Source organism: Perognathus longimembris, chromosome 20 (assembly GCF_023159225.1).
Source record: "Perognathus longimembris pacificus isolate PPM17 chromosome 20, ASM2315922v1, whole genome shotgun sequence".
Taxonomy (NCBI): domain Eukaryota; kingdom Metazoa; phylum Chordata; class Mammalia; order Rodentia; family Heteromyidae; genus Perognathus; species Perognathus longimembris.
The window spans coordinates 38,937,958-38,957,827 of NC_063180.1; the positions used below are offsets into that span (position 1 = coordinate 38,937,958).

At 48.8% G+C, this 19,870-nt stretch overlaps 1 protein-coding gene across 2 annotated transcripts in view; it reads right to left on the bottom strand.

Moving 5' to 3' along the window:
- The window catches only part of Trpm1 (transient receptor potential cation channel subfamily M member 1), a 68,896-nt gene that overhangs the window by 39,282 nt on the left and 9,744 nt on the right, over nt 1-19,870 (bottom strand). For both annotated transcript variants that reach the window (XM_048329330.1, XM_048329329.1), the window contains exons 2-6: nt 8,892-8,971; nt 6,872-7,067; nt 5,694-5,907; nt 4,069-4,193; nt 3,670-3,841 (exon numbers count right to left, since the gene is read on the bottom strand). In XM_048329330.1, the coding sequence (XP_048185287.1) occupies nt 3,670-3,841; nt 4,069-4,193; nt 5,694-5,907; nt 6,872-7,067; nt 8,892-8,971 (787 nt within the window). The remainder of the gene's footprint in view (nt 1-3,669; nt 3,842-4,068; nt 4,194-5,693; nt 5,908-6,871; nt 7,068-8,891; nt 8,972-19,870) is intronic.

The following is a 19,870-nucleotide window of genomic DNA, read 5'->3' on the forward strand; positions in this document are numbered from 1 at the left end:
TAATCCCTTAGCTTTTTTGGCTCATGGCTGGTGTTCTACCCCTTGAGCCACACCCTTACTTGTGGCTTTTTGCTGGTTAATTGGTGATAAGAGTCTCATGGATTTTCCTACCCAGGCTGGCGTGGAACTGCGATCCTCAGATCTCAGCCTCCTAAGAAGCCAGGATTAAAGGCATGAGCCGGGCTGGGGATATAGCCTAGTGGCAAGAGTGCCTGCCTCGGGTACACGAGGCCCTAGGTTCGATTCCCCAGCACCACATATGCAGAAAACGGCCAGAAGCGGCGCTGTGGCTCAAGTGGCAGAGTGCTAGCCTTGAGCGGGAAGAAGCCAGGGACAGTGCTCAGGCCCTGAGTCCAAGGCCCAGGACTGGCCAAAAAAAAAAAAAAAAAAAAAAAAAAGGCATGAGCCATCAATGCCTGGTTGCCCCATATCCTTTAAATCATCTTAAGGTGGCTTAAAATAAGTAAGTAACATGGCATAAATATACAATATACGATACCAATAGTTCTTTTATTGTACTGCATAAGGAACCAGGACTAAAGAAAAACCCTTCCATGTATATTCAGTGAAGAATATTTTCTCCCCAGGATTTTTCCATCCGTAGTTGGTCCGGTCTCTGAGGCACAGTGTGTGGCTATAGAGCTGTAGTGTTTCACCATTAGTTGTGAGAGGAGATAATGGATCACTACTAACAAATGACAAATACAAGCGTTGGTCTTAGCTTAGCAGTTTCAGATGAAATCTGCCAGCCCAGGTCATGAGAAGACTTGAGAGAATGAGGGAGGAGGTAACAAACAGTACACGAAATGTATCCAGTGCCTAATGTATGAAACTGTAACCTCTCTGTACATCAGTTTGACAATAAAAATTAAAAAAAAAAAGACTTGAGAATTTCAAGTGAGTGAGTTCAGCATTAGTGATTCCGTTCCCACAACGCATTTCTACTCTCAGGAATGCTTAACTATTTCAAATGACCTGGCTGACTCCCACAGAAATAATTACAGTTAAGATCATTTCAGCAAAGTAAGTATTGAAGCTTTGCTTTGAGCCAAGGTCTCAATAAGAGATACTGGAAAATATATCGTGTTGACATTGAGTCTGTCACTGAGATATCCAACTTAAGCAACCTTGGGTCTTCCTTTCTTTATTTTTATTACAAATCAATAAATTAAAGTTCTTTAAATTTGGGATGGGTGGGTGGTAAAAATTAATGTGAACATTGATAAACAATGTAAGATAATCACATAGGCATAATTATTAACATGGCTGTCACCTCAAATTCTTTTAATTTTTGTGGTGAGCACCTTGGAAATGCACTCTCAGTGATTTGGGAATGTATAACTGTTCATAAGTATTATTAATTGTATTCACTTCACATGTATTACTTCCGTCTGACTGAAGCTTTTTGTATTTTAATACATCTTGATCAATGTCACCCTAACCGCGGGATTTTAGATCATGAGGAATATGGTGGTCAAATCCTCTTTGTTTGGAGACACAGAACAGAGCTGGCTCTTCTTGCTTTAGACCGGACTCCCCGAAGCTCTGTGTAGCGGGAGGTGACAACTGGGCACCCCTTTGCTGTCCCTGCCCTGCTCAGAACCCTAGGCAAAGGATGACAAAGGGAAGCCCACAAGTCACGTGACTGGTGGAGCGGGTGGTATGGAAAGGTACAAATCCAAGCAAGTCACAACTGGATCAGATGCTGAGGAATCCACAACTTTTTTATGGTAGGCATGAAGCACTTGAGCAATAGCCACCTATCCTTAAGTTCTGTTTTATAATCACCATTTCCCAAGTCTACTGCTACCTCAAATGACTTTTTCTTACCAATAATGGCAAAAGCAAAATGTTCTTTAAGATCATTTAATAATGGTTTAATAAGCTAGGTGCTATTGTCTCGTGCTTTGTAATCCTAGCTATTCCGGAGGCTGAGATCTGAGGATCATGGTTGGAAGCTAGCCTGGGAAGGAAAGTCTGTGAGACTCATCTCCAATTAAGAACGCGTGTGCGCAAACACACACACACACACACACACACACACACACCAGAAATAAAGCTGTGAGTCAAGTGGTGGAGTGCTAGCCTTGAGCAAAAAAACTCAGGAACAGCACCGAAGCCCTGAGTTCAAGGCCAAAATGATGATGATAATAATAATAATAAAATAGAAAGTAGTAAAATTATTGAAATGTGGGCATATCCCAAGAGGTTATATCATGCTTTTACTTTATTACTTTATTTTATTGGTTTGTGCTGGTACTGGGGCTTGAATTCTGGGCCTAGGTGCTATTCCTTAACTTTCTAACTCAAGGCTAGTGCTCTACCACTTGAGCCACAGCTTCACTTCCAGCTTTTTGTTGATTAACCGGAGATAAGAATGTCAGGGACTTTCCTGCCTGTCCTGGCTTTGAACCACAGTTCTCAGATCTCAGCCTCCTGAATAGCTAGGATTGCAGGTATGAGCCACAGGTACCCAGCTCAGGTTGGGTTTTTTTGTTTTGTTCATGTGAACTAATTCTTATCAATTTATTTGCTTGAGTTTTACTCCCTTCTCTCTAGCTAGACCTCAGCTTTCTTTTGACAGCATTTGCTCCCAGTCAGGGCTGTGCGCCTTGGACCAGAGGTTTACCTGGTCTATTTGTAATAAAGCAATTTACTAACCCGGATGCCCAGCTAAATGGTTAAACCACTTAAACCCTGCCTCTAAAATATCTCTAGAGCTCTGACTCAGATGGGCAGAGCCTTGCTTCCTTTTTTCATTGCTGAGTGGCATTCCATGGAATGGAACCATTAATGATCATATGTGGGGCACACCTGGAAGTCAACTAGCTGGCCCCGCCTGTTTCTCAGTCTTGGGGCCACATGTGGCTAAGATGGCGGCACCTAACAACAACGCGCAGCTGCTACTAGTGTCTTTGGTGATAACCCGGAGGCGGTTCTGTGGGCTGTGACGACCTGGCTCTTCCTCCCTTGATGGACAGCTCATGCTTTCCCTTACACCCCTCCCCTTCCGGCCGATCTTAGACCTGATTGGCTCCTGTGCCTTATATTAGTGTCACGCACTTCCCCAATAAACAAGATCTTGAGCTGACTTAACTCCCAGGCCGTCTGATTGTCCTCTGGTGAGGGAGGCTGGGTGCGGGAGGCCTCCGACCCTTCTCCTTTCTTGGCTTGTCGAGTCGGGGCGTGCCTTCCCTGTCTCTCCCGTGGATCGGGGGAGCGCGCGGGGTGGGTGGGTGGGGGGTGCTAAACACCCCGACAATCATATATTTAATGATCCTATTGAATGATCGTATAACATCTAATAGAATCATACTAGTAAGTTATTTTTCCTCTCCTGTTAAAAGATTTTAAAAATACCAACGATAATTACAGGAAAAAATGAACCCCAGGGTAGGTGATGTGATGGGCAGAACCGTTACCATGACAACACCACCCGGTTGTTTCTTGTACCACCTTGTGAATTTGAGCAAAGCATCCCTTGGCCACATCACGAATACAATGAGGCGGATGGCTAAGACAAAAGGCCTAGGCAAATCACTTTCTCTATTGATCTAGCAAGGAGCCAAGTTAAAGATTTCAACACCCACGGGGCAACTTCCTGCCAAGCCTTGTGAGCTGTGAGTCCAGCGGGGGTGTGGGGGGCGGGGAGGGCTTCTCAGAACTTACTCGTGTTGATCTTCTGCAGAGAGATGTGCTTCTCCAGCTGCCGCCGCAACTTCACCTCGGCACCGTACTTGCCCAGAGTGCCATTGTCGGCCAGGATGAAGTGCGTGTGAGAGTTGTTGAGTACAGACAGCTTACTCAGCGGGTTGGACATCGTCTGGTACACTCTTGTGACCTGACAAAATGCACAACGCAAACCAGAGCTGCCCAAGTGAAGCTAGCAAGGCCCATAGTAGAAGGACATAGGACGTATGGGCGCATAATAGCTGCACTGCAACTTTGCTCACTTCTCTGCCCTGCCTGAGAAGATCTCGTGGCCCCCCCCTCACCCCGTAACTACTTGTGAATGCATAACCATATAGGTGTGAAAACTTATCAATGTCATCCAAAGGAAATACTCACATCCCTCCCGATCAGGTCTTCCTTGTTCTCCACCATGCCCCACGGAGCAATCCCTATAGCGCAGACGCGCCCTCTGGACTTGGAGGAGTGGTCTTTCAGGGCGTCCCCCACGTGGCTGATGACACCTGGGAGGAGCCACGAGTCATACTTCAGGCCCTTTGATTTCCCATCGAACCACCCTCCGTGCCACCAGGTACACCTGTCCCCAGCCCCTACCCCCACCCCATTCTCTATGGCACAGGAAAGGGCCATGGTCCTCTTTATGAAAGTCCAAGCTCATCGTAATTATGAACCCTGCTTTAACTCTTGGATTAGAGAAGAAAACAAAACAAAACAAGAACAGAAACGAAAACCCCTGGGTGGAGATTTGCTTTCTATGATCCAAAGATAGAAGGCCCTGGGATCTCTCTGGAAGGCCTTGGAGACAGCTCACACTGACAGCTGATCATCTGCAGTCTTGTTCTCTAACCTCTCTGTGTGTGTCTGTTTCTCCTCCCATAAAATGGAGGAAAGATTTGTCACCGGGTTTGGGGAGGAGGATGCTCGTCTGGGATCCATTCACTTGAAGGAATGGTCCGGCGTCCATTCCCATCATGGCCATTTCTGCTGTGATTCGGATCTTGAGTATGGCCCGCAGGCCCAGTGTCTGAAGCCTGGTCCCCAACTTGGTGCTATTGGGAGGTGGGGCCTCGTGAATAATCTGTGGCTCTCTGGGGCACACACTTGAAGAGGACTGGGGGACTCCTGTGTCTTCTCTGTCTCTGTACCTTGGCCATGAGGTTTCACTCTGCCCCAGTACTCTCGCCGTGCAGGCCATAGCCACAGGGCCACCAACCGCGGACTAAAAGACATCTACGACTGTGAAGCAAAATAAACCTTTTTGAGTGATTATATTAGTTGAGGATTTGAGGCTGAGATCTGAGGATCATGGTTCAAAGCCAGCCACAGCAGGAATGTTCATGAGACTAACTCCAATTAACCACCAACAAGCCAGAAATGGAGCTGTGGCTCAAGAGGTAGAGCCTTAGCCTTGAGTAAAAAAAAACTAAGGGACAGCATGCAGGCTCAAGCCCCAGGACCAGCACAAACCAATAAAATAAAGTAATATAGTAAAATAAAAGCAGGATACAATCTCTTGGGAGATGTCCATATTCCAATAATTTTGCCATCCAACGATTATCATCATTATTATTATTATCATTACTACCGCTCTCCCCCCACACCCCTAAAAAAAAAAACAAGTCTTTAGCTAGGAGCTGGTGGCTCTTGCCTGTTATCCTAGCTACTCAGGAGGCTGAAATCTGAGGACTGCAGTTCAAAGGCAGCCCAGGCAGGAAAGTCTGCAAGACTCCTATCTCCAATTAATCACTAGAAAAACCAGAAGTGATGCTGTAGCTCAAAATGACAGAGCACTAGCCTTGAGCAAAAAGAGCTCAGAGTCAGCTCCCAGGCCCTGAGTTCAAGCCCCAGGATGAACAAAAACAAAACACCTCACTAGATAAAGATTTCACTGCTATCACGATTCTGATCAGGGTGCAGTGTGCTGTGACTTTCAGCCATGATTACTAGAAAGCTCTCTGGGGACCACAGTGGGTGGTGGGTGTCAAGGAAGGGTCTACTCTTACCAGTGCTGAGGCCGCCTGTGAAGATCCAGGCCCCCGTGGTCATGGCGGCCTTGATCAGGCCTTTGCCAAACACCTGCTTCAGCTTCGGCTGCATCTCGAAGTTCTGCAAGCCTCCATGCACTGATATTAAGAGCTTGGGGAGCTCCAGCTGCCAGTCCTTCACCATGAGATGAAGCAGGAAATCGGGCTTGGTATCGTAGGACACGCGGATGTACTGCAAAAGAATGAATGGTCACCAGAGCCCAGGCACTGAGTCAGCCCAAAAGCCCTTCCATGGACGAACGGATCAAGAATATGTGGTTTATACACACAATGGCCTTTTACTCATCCGTTAGAACGAGTGATATGGTGTCCCTTGGAAAGCAATGGAAAGACCTAGGGGGAAATGATGTTGAGTGAAGTAAGTCAGGCCAGAGAGACAAAGGACGGATGCTTTCCCTTATGTGCAGATGCTAGATTTAACTTATAAACTTATAAGCAAGCACACTCAGTGGTATGCAAGCGAATACACATCTATTAATGGAAATATGGTAGATTCAAGGGGAGAACTCAGTGCAGTTCCTTAGAAAGGCAAAGTCGTAGTTCAGCAAAACAAAACAACCGGAAGCCAGTACTCCAAAGGACTGTGGTGCGACCAAAGGGGAAAGGAGTGGGCAAAGAAGTGGGGGGAAATGCAGTCAACAATCCAATGAATAGCCCACAACATGAAGAAGAGTGAGGGGGAAAGTGGGTAAGGGAGGACGGGGGGGGGGGGGGAATGTTGAAAGGGGTGACATGGATCGAGATATATTATGTTCAGGAACAGCTTTGTTAAGTGGCAACGCTTTTGTACAACTACTTAAAGATACTTTTTAAAAAGAACAGGTGGAGTAATGGAATAGGTTTGGAAGCTTAGGCCAGAATAGGGTTTGTGGGTTCAGAGCCTTGATACGGACTGAAGAGACACTGTATCATCTTCAAAATGATATCCAGTTGCCAAGTCTCCTGGTTAAACAATCCCCCATGCGCTGACATACTTCTTGGCTTTGCAGTGAAATGTCTAGAACCATGGCACCTCACCATGGAGAAGACCCGGGCAGTGGGGGAGTCTGTGGGTTGCATGTCAGCTCTGATTACAGCTGTGTTCCCCGTGGGACCACACCCTGGTCCCATGGCGCCGTGGCTCGTTACCCTCTTACCATGGCTTTATTGACATATCCGCCACCCTGGAATTCCAGAATCCCATAGGAATCTGTTGGGTAGCTCTGGGTGTGTTTGCCAACAGTCCACTTTTCGGGCTGGGCTTCCACCTGTTTGTTTTCCTCGCCATTCTTGCTGGGAGTCGCACTTGGCGGAGGGGGAATGTGCTGGTTGGTGAACTGGCCGCAGCAACACCTGGGAAGAAAAACAAAGTAGCTGGGTACCAGTGGCTCATGCAGTTTGTCATCCTGGCAGTTTGAGGCCAGCCCATGGAGGAAACTCTGCATGAGACTCTTATCTCCAATTAACTACCCCCCCCCCCCCGAAAAAAAAGCCAGAAGTGGAGCTGTGGCGCTAGTTTTGAGCATAAAAGCTCAAGGAACAGTGCCTAAGCCCTGAGTTCAAGCTCCTGGAAAGCCAGCATTCTAACACTTGAATCCTGGCTCCACTTCCGGCTTTTTTTTTTTTTTTTGGTGGTGGTGGTTAATTGAAGATAAGAGTCTAAGAGTCTCATAGACTTTCCTGCCCAGGCTGGCCTTGAACCATATTCCTCAGATTTCAGCCTCCCGAGTAGCTAGGATGACAGATGTGAGTCACCAGTGCCCCGTTTAAAATGCAAATTGCTTCATTTGCTGTCTGACTTTGAGACCACTTATCTTGAAGTATTTCTTTAAGTATCTTTAGGTAGTTGTCCAAATGGCTTTCAATTCAACATGCCCATTTATGAGGACCAGGCATCTTGATCAATGTCTGCCCTTTCCATCATTCTCTTCGGGTATTTTTAACATAGGGATCTCACAGAGTTGTTGTTTTGTTTTTCTTATTTCTGTTTTGGAGGGCAGTCCATGCTGGAGAAAGCACGGAGATCCCAGCAGAGGCCTGTATCCAGCCTCTAAGCTCTTCTACCCTTTCTCTTCCTCCCCCTAGCTATGTCTGGGGAGGGGGGTGGGGGCGGAGGCAGAGCTGCAACCTGGCAGGTGCTAAGCGGGGGGGGGGGGGGGCGGGGGGGGGGAGGCGGGTGGCTGCTATGGATAGTTTCTATCAAGGAGGGTCGGTAGGGGAGCCACTAAAATAAAGACGAAGACACTTAGGTGCAATGGAAGAAGACTTTGGGAAACACTGGTATTATGGCATTGGTTGTCTTGGAAGATGATCTCTGGGGTTCAAGCAGGGAGAGATGCCTGTAGGGTAGGGGTGTGTGTGTGTGTGTGTGTGTGTGTGTGTGTGTGTGTGTGTGTGTGGAGTGAGAGAGAGAGGGAGAGAGAGAGAGAGAGAGAGAGAGAGAGAGAGAGAGAGAGAGAGAGAGAGAGAGAGAGAGAGAGCCAGGATGCTGTGATTAATGGGTCCAACCGCTCTGAACCAGGCAATAGCTAAGCATCTGTGCTCTGTGCATTCTGCATCCCATGATCTTGTTTGGCTGGATTTCATGGGTGAACCTGGGGACAAATCACATCTCCCACGTTGCAAATTCAGCCTCTTTGCTCCCCCCTCCCCCCAGATGAGACTAAAATTTTAGCTAAACTCATCGCAGCTGGCTTGTACTATTTCAGAAGCTTAGGGCAGATGCATTTTCTCAGAGGTGAATGGAATCGATTGTGTACACGTTAAGCTTTTCAAATAGAGTTCTAGCAAGTGCACTTAAGCGCTCCAATCTCTCCTGTGATAGAAATAATCCTTTGTCTAAATAAATGCTAATACGCTGTTAAAGAGTCCCAGAAGAGAGGCTAGGAATCTGTCTACAACTCTCAGGCTCTTGATCCCCCTAAGACTTAAGAGGTATGCTATGGGGCACATCTGGTTTTGAGAGTCCCCATTATAGTCTCCATTAGAAACTCTTTTCCAAGGCTATTTGCATCTTCCCAGAGGAGCTTATCAGGTCCTCGTTAATGACCCACACCAGGGCTGATGGTGACATCCGACTGGATACCTCTTCCTTCTCCCACGAACACTAGAAGAGCCATTGCTAAGCAACTGATGGAGAAGCCCTGGTTTGGGTCTTAAGAATGGCTTCCGACCTACCTGTTAGGGTCTTTTGTGCTGGGAATGATAAAGATACATTCACGTTTGCAAAAGGTCCTCTCAATCCAAGCTTTTTGACCCTAGAAGAGAAAGAAATGGAAATGGGACTGATAACTAAGGAAAGTCACCTCGAGGGTTCCTGTTGAATTTCTTTTCTTTTCTTTTCTTGTTGGTTTAGGTGAGACTGGGGACTTGAGCTAGGTACCTGATGCTTTTGCTCATTAGCTAACGCTCTACCGACAGAGCCACACCTCCAAACCCTCATGTTGATGTTTTTCAAAATTAAATTCACATACTATTCACAGGAAGTCTTCCCATGACAAGTGTTTGTACAGAATTTGGGGGTTTTGTTGTTCTTTTATTTGTTTCTTTGTTTGGCCTGGGGGATCAAAATGCTAATCAAAAGCTCTAACATCAAGCTCAATCATAGTAGTTGCAAATATTTTAGGATCTCTCCTTTTGTGCATTTATGGTTTCCATTGGCTGAACTCTAACTACTCTACACCCATCGTGTGTGTGTGTGTGTATGTGTGTGTGTGTGCGTGCGCACATGCAATGCTGTCCCTTAGCTTATTTACTCAAGGCTAATGCTCTACCACTTGAGCCATAGCTCCACTTCCAGCTTTTTGCTGGTGAGTTAGAGTTACCGATCTCACAGACTTTCCCGCCTGGGCTGGCTCTGGACTATGATCCTTAAATCTCAGCCTCCTGAGTAGCTAGGATTATGAGCTAGGTAGGAGCCACTTCTCAAGTAGAAAGGTTCAGTGGGGGAGAACACTTGCTGTCTGGAAAGCAAATGTGTTTTTCCCCTTGTGCACTTCATGCTTCACTTCCTAGCAAGGCTGGGAGCGCATGTTCCTGCTTGTTTGTAAAAACAGACGGCACACCACACTTGGACATGTGCTACAGAATTTGGACTATATGTCCACTAAAGAACCTTGTTACACGAATATTAAACTCTCATGGCGAAGATGCTTTTTTCACAGAAACACAAGGTGGCAATTCTGAGGCTGCTTTCTGTGTATTCTAGGAATGAACAAGTACGTAAAAACACAGCAGGTAAACAGACTGGGGGGTCCAAGTGCTGGAGAAAAATACAGGAAAGTGGAGAAGAGCCAAATGAACCCAATAGCAATGAGCTGAAATTAAAGTGATCCACTATGAAGAAATAGCTATGAGAATAAAAATAAGCTAGTGTGTGCATCTTCTCTCTATACATATATCCTATACAGACGTGGACACGCATACATATGTGTGGCACTATAACACATTGTATTTGTTGTGTGTCCCAGGCTCTCTCCCTTCCTCCTCCTCCTCCCTCTCCTTCCCCTCCCCTTCTTTCCTCTCCCTCCTCTCTCCGCCATTCTGTTGGCCCTGCCCTCTGATCCTTCCCCATAATATCTTCCCTGCCCACCCCCCACCCAGGTCGCTTACAACCACCATAAATTAAGAAATCAGTGACAGGTCATGGCTTGGCAATCCATGCCAGGACAGGGTGGGAAATCAGAAAAACAAGCTCCCAGGCTGGGAGAGCCTCATCGTGAAAAGCTGGAACACCACCTGCTCGGCAGGTCACCCCCAGGTGGAGGGGGAGGCCTGGCTAGCGATCATGGACTCTCGAGGTTTGTGTGGCTGTTCATTCCCAGGCGGTGTCCAATGGCTACGTCTCAGAGGTGTCCGTAGTTTCCTTCCTAAGGCTACATAGGCCATCTGTGACCTTTCTGGGGTATGAACCTTGCAGTTTCCCTGAGTTAAAAAGGAGGAGGTTTGGGGGGGGGGGCGGCTAAGAGCCAACCATTGCTTGTGGCCCTGATCGAATGCAGCTGTCACCCACAATCCTGCTTCCCCGAAGATCTTGTTCAAGCTGGGCGTTGGTGGCCCACGCCTGTCATCCTAGCTACTCAGGAGGCTGAGGCCTGAGGATCACAGTTCATAGGCAGCCTGGGCAGGGAAGTCTGTGAGATGATTATCTCTAATGAACCACCAGAAAACCAGAAATGGTGCACTGGCTAAAAGTGGCAGAGCACTAGCCTTGTTGAGCACAAAAACTCAGGAACAGAGCTCAGGCCCTGAGTTCAAGTCCCACAACCCACAACGACCATAACAAAGAATCTTGTTCACAGGGTCTGCTGAATCTTCATTCCTTCCAGAAGTGTCTGGAGTGGCCCTGACTGGAGCACACCCCACCCCCGCCCCTGACCTTTAATAATGAATGAATGAGGGAATGAGCTCCTGCTAACACTGCCTTCGCCGTGTAGGCAGATGAGGAGAGAGCCACCTGGTGGAGGTGACACTCATTCCTCCCTCCTGGGGACACTGGGGAAAGCAGAGACCCATAGAGCCTGCATGTCCTTGTCTCCTGGGAGGCCTTGGGAGAGCTGAGCCCACCCAGTGGAGTCCACGCCCCCTTCCTCCACGAAAGGCTCTGAGAAGGCAAAGGCCGTGGGGACTGGAGCAGATCTGCGCAGTGGAGTTGTGAGGGGTGTGGGACTCGGCCCGGTGCCGACTATGGAAGAGTGGCCTGATGCGCGGCTACTCAGCTCCTGGCCTCACTTCTTGCTCTCTTTCACTGAGAGAACTGTACTCCTCCTCCTCCTCCTCCTCCTCCTCCTCCTCCTCCTCCTCCTCCTCCTCCTCCTCCTCCTCCTCCTCCTCCTCCTCCTCCTCCTCCTCCTTTTCTCCCCTCATCCTCCTCTCTTCCACCTGCTTTCCTCTCCTCCTTCTGTTCTCCTTTTCTGTCTCTTCTTTTCTTCCTCCTCCTACTCCTCTCTCTCCTCTCCCTGTCTTCCTCCTTCTCCTCTTTTTTCTTCCTTCTCCTCCTCTCCTCTTCCTCTCCTCCTCCTCTTCATATTCCTCCTCCTTCTCCTCTTCTTCCTCTCCTCTCCTCCTCCTCCTCCTTTTCTCCCCTCATCCTCCTCTCTTCCTCTCCTCTCTTCCACCTGCTTTCCTCTCCTCCTTCTGTTCTCCTTTTCTGTCTCTTCTTTTCTTCCTCCTCCTACTCCTCTCTCTCCTCTCCCTGTCTTCCTCCTTCTCCTCTTTGTTCTTCCTTCTCCTCCTCTCCTCTTCCTCTCCTCCTCCTCTTCATATTCCTCCTCCTTCTCCTCTTCTTCCTCTCCTCCTCCTCCTCCTCCTCCTCCTCCTCCTCCTCCTCCTCTTCCTCCTCCTCCTCCTCCTCCTCTTCTTCCTCTTCTCTCTTCCACCTGTTTTCCTCTCCTCTTCCTCCTCCTTCTGTTCTCCTTTCTTCCTCTTCCTCCTTTTTCTTCTTCCCTTTTTCCTTCTCCCCTCTCCTGGGAAGGAGGCAGTAAGACCTCCTGTGGCATAAAGCAGTCTTCCCAGTCTGGCCTATGACTTGGGGGCAAATACCAATCTACCAATGGCTAAGAGGCGTTTCCTCAGTTTCCCCCGACATCTTACTCTTACTTTCAAATAAACATTGTCTCTCTCAGCACTCCCCGGCCTCTCCCTGGCTTCTGACCCCCCTCAGTCTGTTACATCTGTTTTCAAGGACTTCAGCTCCTGCAATAGCTTCTTGCCCTCTCTGCTTGTGTCCTGTCCTTCAGTTCTTGGTGGGAGTGAGATAACAATCCTGAAGACCCCCAGATTGTCTCAGGGCTAACCCCAAGTCAACCAAGGGGAGTCTCTGCTCACCCCTGGAAAGAGCTCAGCCCCAGGTAAACAGGCAAAGGTGTGGTGAATGGCAAAGGGCGGGGCTCCCAGCCAAACATTCCTCCACCCTTCAGGTCGCACCCTGGAGCTGGGTAATGTCAACTTTGGAAGGAAGGGCCACAAAACCCTTGAGCTGGTCCTTCCTGACTGCTTATGAATTAGTCATGGCAGCTCCAGGGTTACGCTAGACCTCCGCAGGCGAGGCCCTGGGTGCCACCCACGCGGCTCTTGTGAAATACGTCCTGTGACAAAAAAGGAAGGCGGGGAGGAGGGGGTCCTGTAGAATCCATTAAAGCCCCTTTAGACCCAACTTCCTTAGGGAAGATAGCTCCTGTTCTGTGAAGTATTTCTATTTTGCAACTCTTTTTCTTTGTTTTTGTTTCTTTATTTTCCCTTTACTTTTATTTATTTATTTATTGCCAGTCCTTGGGCTTGAATTCAGGGAGGGCCTGAGCACTGTCCCTGGCTTCTTTTTGCTCAAGGCTAGCACTCTACCTATTGAGGCACAGCACCACTTCTGGCTTTTTTTTTTTTCCTGTGTATGTGGTACTGGAAATCGAACCCCAGGCTTCGTGCCTGCTAGGCAAGCACTCTACCGCTAAGCCACATTCCCAGCCTGGCTTTTCTTTTTTTAAATGCCAGTCCTAAGATTTGAATTCAGGGCCAGGGTGCTGTTTCTTTAGCTTTTTCACTCATAGCGGATGCACTACCACTTGAGCCACAGCTTCATTCCTGGCTTTTTGGTGATTCATTGGAGATAAGAGTCTCATGGACTTTCCTTCCTGGGGGTTGGCTTTGAACTTCCATCCTCAGCTCTCAGGTTCTGGAGTAGCTGGGATTACAGGGAGGAGCCACCAATATCCACCACTTTCTAGAATGTGTGTTCACACAAGGATGAGTCCAGGAGGAGGAAGAGAGCAGGATGTCTAGGTGACAGGGAGACATTAGGAACAAGGACAAGGACCGGGGCGAAGGGAGGGGCGTACTAGACGAAGCTCTGTTTACTCCAGGGCTCTCATTCTTGGGCCAAAATTAACAGCTAAACCCCACAGCAAAATGACTGCTTTGTGGACAGGACAGCCAGAAGAAACCAGTTGTTTCTGTGTGTATATTTAGAGCAGATGACTCAAACTCTCAGCCACCCATAGCTGTGTGCAAGGGCTGGCTTTGACCCTCACATAACAAGTGTCATTAGCGGCCACTATTAACCCAAAAGAGAGATCATGACTCTAGCTTTTCCTTTTGGCTTTTGAAAGTCCTCAGATGTGGGGAACTGGCTGGTATTCCTACATCGCTGCAGGTGGCTACAGGTCCCCCATTTCTACACTGATGGATCTCAAGGGCCCACCCCGTGTGGGGCCGCTCCTACAGGCCCAGAAAAGTCTCCACTGCATAGTCAAACGAATTCCCCAGCCAACCCACTGGCACAAACCATCCTTCCTTATATGCACAAAGGATTAAGCCCCACAATCATGGCTTCCTGCTCCACCCACTGGCCCCAGGAGGCCATTTCTGGGGTGTGGAGGAAGCTTTGACTCCCGGGCTGAGCCTTCAGGGACAGGCTCAGGTCAGACAGCCACTCTGTCCCCCAGTGGCAAAGCAAAATGCTTCACCTTGCAGAAAGGTCTGCAAAATGTGGCCGAGGACAGCGCCCCCTATCTGTAGGCTGCAGGCAACTGTGAAATTCAAATGGCATAGTGTTCGGAAGAGCAGTGAAATCCAATTTCCTAGGCTTTCTCATCACAACTCCCCCCCCCCCCAAGACCCCCCCCAAACAACAGCAAGAAAACAAAACCCAGGACACATCAGAAGTTGCCAGAAGCTTTCCTGCCTCCCTGGCCTGCAATTCCCTTCTATCTCAGGAGAGTCAAAACAAAACTCTTTGGAATATAGTTTCAGACACCGAGGTTGAGGGAAATGACACCTTTTTGTTTCCTTTTTTTTTTTTTTAAGAATTGTGATACAGTCCACAAACCCTGAAGTTCACCTTATTTTTTAAAATTCTCTGTGGTATTGGGGTTTGAACGCGGAGCCTCGTGTTTGCTACAGTGCCCTGCCACTTGAGCTACACCTCCAGCCTGGGTATTTTGCTGGTTATTTTAGTAAAGTCAAGGGAGCATTTTCAGCCCAATCCAGCCTCAAATGGCAATCCTCCAGATTTTAGCCTCCTGATGAGAGTAGCTAGGGCTATAGGGATGAGTCACCGGCGAGCCCAGCTCGAATTCATCTTTCAAAGCGCACCGCTGAGTGGGATTTGGTTTTGTTTTAGCATATTGCCAAGAGTGTGTAACCACAACCCACCTTGTCTCATTCTGTAGCATTTTCATCCTCCTCTAAAACTAACAAACAAACAACAACAACAAAAGGTATCTATTCCTGTCCTTTCTTTTTTCTTTCTTTTTTGCCAGTCCTGGGACTATGAACGCAGGACCTGGGCTCTGTTCCTGAGCCTCTTTGTGCTCAAGGCTAGTGCTCTACTACTTGAGCTTTTTCTGGGTATGTGGTACTGAGGAATCAAACCCAGGGCTTCATGCATGCTGGGCAAGCACTCTACCACTAAGCCACATTCCCAGCCCTCTTGTCCCTTTCTAATACTTCCCCCTTTCTACCTGGCCTGTAGGCATCTGCTTTTGGTCTCTATGGCTCTGCGTCTTCTAGATATCACATGTGAATGGGATCATGGACTCCATGGGCTTTTGTGTTTGGTTTCGTTCACTCAGCATAGTGTTTTCGAGATTTGTCATGTGGTAGCCAGTGTCAGGACCAAATTCCTTATTATGCCTTAGTAATGGCCCATTCCAATGGAGGATTAGCTGGGTTGTTTCTACTGCGGGGAATACTATGAGCTGGGGTGTTAAAAGCTCTTGTTCTTTTTCAAGGGAATGCCAAATCACAGGGGGCGGGGGGTGGGGGGGAGCGGGGAGGAAGGTGGGGAATGTATTAACTTGTTCATGACCGGGTAAAGGCAGGGCAGGTGAGGTAGATACTTGATCAAGAAGGAAAGGCAGGCAGTGCCCAGCAATGGTGGAGGGAAGTCCTGGGGCAGGGCTGGTGGCTCACACCTGTAATCCCAGCTACTCGAGAAGCTGAGGTCTGACAACTGTGATTCAAAGCAGCCTGGATAGAGAAGTCTATGAGACTCTTGTCTCAAATTAATCAGCAAAAAGCTAGAGGTGGAGGCATGACTCAAGTGGTAGAGCACCAGCCTTGAGGGTAAAAAAAAAGCCAAGGTAGAGGGTGAGGCCCAAACTTTAAGCTCCACTACTAGCACACACATTAAAAAGAGCATTTTCTAAAATCATCTAGTGCTCCAAGTAAGACTTCAGTGTTAGAGAACCTGTTTTATTTTCCCTCGGTTCACAATGAGGACAGCCAGCACCTTTAAGTGCTCACCGTGTCATGGTTATTTCTTTGCAAAACAAATCAGTGAAGTTAGGAAGAGCCAGACTGAATCCGAAACTCCAAGAAAAGAACCAAGCAAAGCTAAAGAGTCTCCGCGCTCGCATTTGACGAGTTCACGTTTCCAGTGACATTTCCCGGGCCTAAAATAAGCTGGCAGGAGTGATCTGTCTCAGTGACAAGCAGAACTCCAAATGCCACGACAGAACACCGCAGCTCGATGGTGTGCAAAAAGAGGCTTGATGAACATCGCCACATACCATCCTTCCCCAAGCCAGACCAACGTTCTTCAAGGCCACTCCTGCCAAGGCTGGGACTCCTCGAGATTCCCTTAATAGTTATCTCAGAGCAAATCTGTCTTGCCTTTCTTCTTCCCACTTATTTTCCATCCCTATCCCTTGTCAGTTCAGTATTCCTGCAAATATTGACATCCATGGTTTTGTTAAAGGATATACATATATATGTAATATATGGTAAAATATATTTGTTATAGAAATGTACTGGAAAAAGAGAAAGGAAGCTAGGTACCGATGGCTCATGCCTGTTAATCGCTTAGATGTGCATTTGGCCATCAAATAAAAAATGCACTCTTTTTGCACATAATCATTGTTACCCCTTCTGTTGTTACTTCAAGTGACTTATTAGACAGACACTAGTGACTCACACTTGTAATCTACTCAGGAGGCTGAGATCTGAGAATCATGATTCCAAGCCAGCCTAGGCAGAAAAGCCCATGAGACTCTTACTGCCAATCATCTGTCAAAAAGCTGGGAGTAGCCCTGTGGCTCAAGTGGTGGAGCACTGGTCTTGAGTGCAAAAGCTCAGGGACAGAGCCCAGGCTCTGAGTTCAAGCCCCAGTACCAAAAAAAAAAGTGACTCATTCTATTTCATCCTGAGGCAAGATCATGATTTATGTTTTGGGCATTCAGATTGTTCTCTGGGCTGGGCTGGGGTGAACAAAGCTGTGTGGATTCTGACCCACTGTAGGGAAGAGTTCTACACATGGAATTGCTGGTCTTTAGCACCTTTTCCTGAGCTGCCTTCCACAAATGAATTCCCATCTCCACTGTGAGAGGAATCAACAGCTTCACAAACCAGTGGGAATTGTACAATTACTTCCCTATGGCCTTGGAAGTTAAAATATTAGCTTATAGCTGGGTGCTGGTGCCTCCCACCTGTAATCCTAGCTACTCAGAAGGCCGAGCGCTGAAGGTGGCTGTTGAAATCCAGCCCAGGCAGAAAAATCTGTAAGACTTTTTATCTCCAATTAACCATCAAAAAAGCCAGAAGTAGAGGTGTGGCTCATATGGTAGAGTACCATCCTTGAGTGAAAAAGCTAAGTCAGTGCAAGAGGTCCTGAGTTCAAGTCCTAGTACACACACACACACACACACACACACACACAGAGCTTATAAAGGCTTATATGTATAAACTCCTCCCCCTATGGACTTCAATGTTTTGAAAGAAGGAACATCTAAGGAAGATATTCATCTCCCCAAAGGAAAGAAATGGGAAGAGAATGCTAAGAAGCCATGGATAAAAAGGCTGGCTCTGGAGCTGGGGCCTCTGAGTAACGCCTGGGCGCGTGCATCCAGAAAGTGGCCCTGAGACAAAACTCAGGGCATTCTGAGCCGAGCCGCCACAGGCTAACAGAGTGCCTGCCGTCTTTCCCCCCAAGCAACCTGGTGGACCTAGTTTTAAGAAGACCCTCTTCTAACCCAAGCAGATCGTAAGTCCTGCATCGATTCCCCAACCGTCTTACCCAAGCCAGCCTTCGCAGGAAAAGAGCGAGAGGCCCCAGGAATGGAGTCCCACGCCTGCACTTACCTGCCCTCCGAGGGAAGCGGGAAGGACGTGGCCTGGCTCCCTCCGGCCTCCTTCTCACCCTGGACAGAAAGCTGGGAGAAGAGGCCCTACCCTTTAACAGAGGTCACCCACATGAGGAGCATGTGAGCCCCTGGGGGCAAGGGCCCCGTGACTTCACTCCCAGGCCAGAAAAGGGAGCCAGGGCTCCCAGCTTCCAGGCCACATAGAAAGCAGCCTTGGGATCTGAGGGAGAGGAGCAGTCCCAGGGGTCCCTTTGAAGTAGTTCCCTCACCCCTCTCCACCCGCCCCCCCCCCGCACCTTCCAACCTCCCCCCACCCCACCCACCTCCCCCCCTCTAGAAATGTCAGCCTGGCTTGCCTCATTGAGACAGATAGACATAATCAGTCCTTTCAGAAGCCCTCACATCAAGCGGACGGAGCCTTGATGAGCCACGGAAAGGAGCCACGTGGCATTAGTTATGACTGCGACCCTTTTGAAGTCATGGGAGGTCAGGCCAGGGGTAGAGGGGAATCCAGCTGTAAGTGCTGCAGCGTGAACCCCACATGACTCTCAGCCCGGTCTGGCGCCTTTAGCCCGCTCTGACCCTATGTTGTCAGCAGCCTGCCTGGCCATGTCTATTGTGACCCCAAAATGGCTGCCCAGGGGACTTAGGGGATTTGCCTTCTAGCTGGAAGGAAAGCACCCAGCATGGAAGTTTACTCCATAATTTTCCCTTCCCTTTGGGGGGGGGCTGTGTCTTCTCCACTCATGGGGGAGTCTGAGGCAAAAGGGCTTATGCCAGGCCCCAGTGGCTCGTGCCTGGAATCCCAGCTACTCAAGAGGCTGAGGTCTGAGCATCGCCGTTGGAAGCCAAACCAGCAGGAAAGTCTGTGAGATTCTTCTCCCCAATAAACTATCCAAAGAAGCGGCTCAAGTGGTAGAGCGCTAGCCTCGAGCAAAACAAGCTCGGGAGCAGTGCACAGGCCCTGAGTTCAAGCCCCAGGACTGGCACAGAAAGTAAGGGTAGGGGAAAAGCTTGGAAGAGGGGCACACAGCTGGGCTGAGAGGACAGAGGGGTCCCACCGACAGATGGGGATACTGAGGATAGTGAGGATGCTTCGCGCAGAGTCTGCGTGAGCTAGATCAGGACTAGCCCAGGTTTCTAGCTTCACCCTGTTGATTCTGGGGGACACAGTCTGAGCACTGGGACCACCTCCAAGTCCCCGTTATCCTTGACTCTGGCAATCTCTCAACTCCCCTACGGCACGTAAACCGAGCTGGAGAGACAGTAGCTTCTCTCAGGGTCTGTGCCGGCCCAAGGACGGCCACCTTGTTCCAACAGCATGGCCATGCCAGGGGGTGAGGGGCAAAGCCGAGTTCACACGTCTGAGGGTGGGCGGGGCCCAAGCCCTGCCCGAGTCAGCCTCGGGGTGACCAAGGGACATCTCCATGGAAACATACGTCCAGCAGTTGGCTCTGTCATGGCTGAAAAGCATGAGAGCTGGTGGCTGCTGTCGTGTGGGTCCTCAATGCCCCCTCCCCGCAAACCTCCATGTTGTATACCGGCTCCCACACACTTCCTGTCACCATCTTCTACCTTGCCCTTGGCCTGGGAGCCATAGGGCCCACAGACTGTGCAAGCAGGAGTCCAAATGGACCTTTCCTCCTTGGCAGTCATTTAAAATACTGGGCAGCACAGTGAGGGGTCAATGGAAGGAGCATCCCAGCCCGGTCCTGGCCAGCCCGTAGCCAGTGCTTCTTCCAGCTGCAGGCAGACGAACAGATCATGAGAAGAAGGTCTCGTGGTCATCCCCAAGGAAGCAGCACTCCTCCCTGAGTCCGGACGGCACAGGGAGGCTGGAACGTGGAAGCTACTGGGTTCTTTATGGTGACACTAAGCTCTCTGTCCCCTCGGGGGGCTTGAGGGGCAGCCACTCTCCACTGACATGTTGTGTTCTGGGCAGAAAATAGACAACAGGACTGCCAAGGCTTGTGATGACAATGTTATACCAATTACATACTGAAACAATTTGGCTCTATTGAGTTGAATTGAATTCATTATTATTATTATTATTATTATTATTATTATTAACCTGTTTCTACTTAC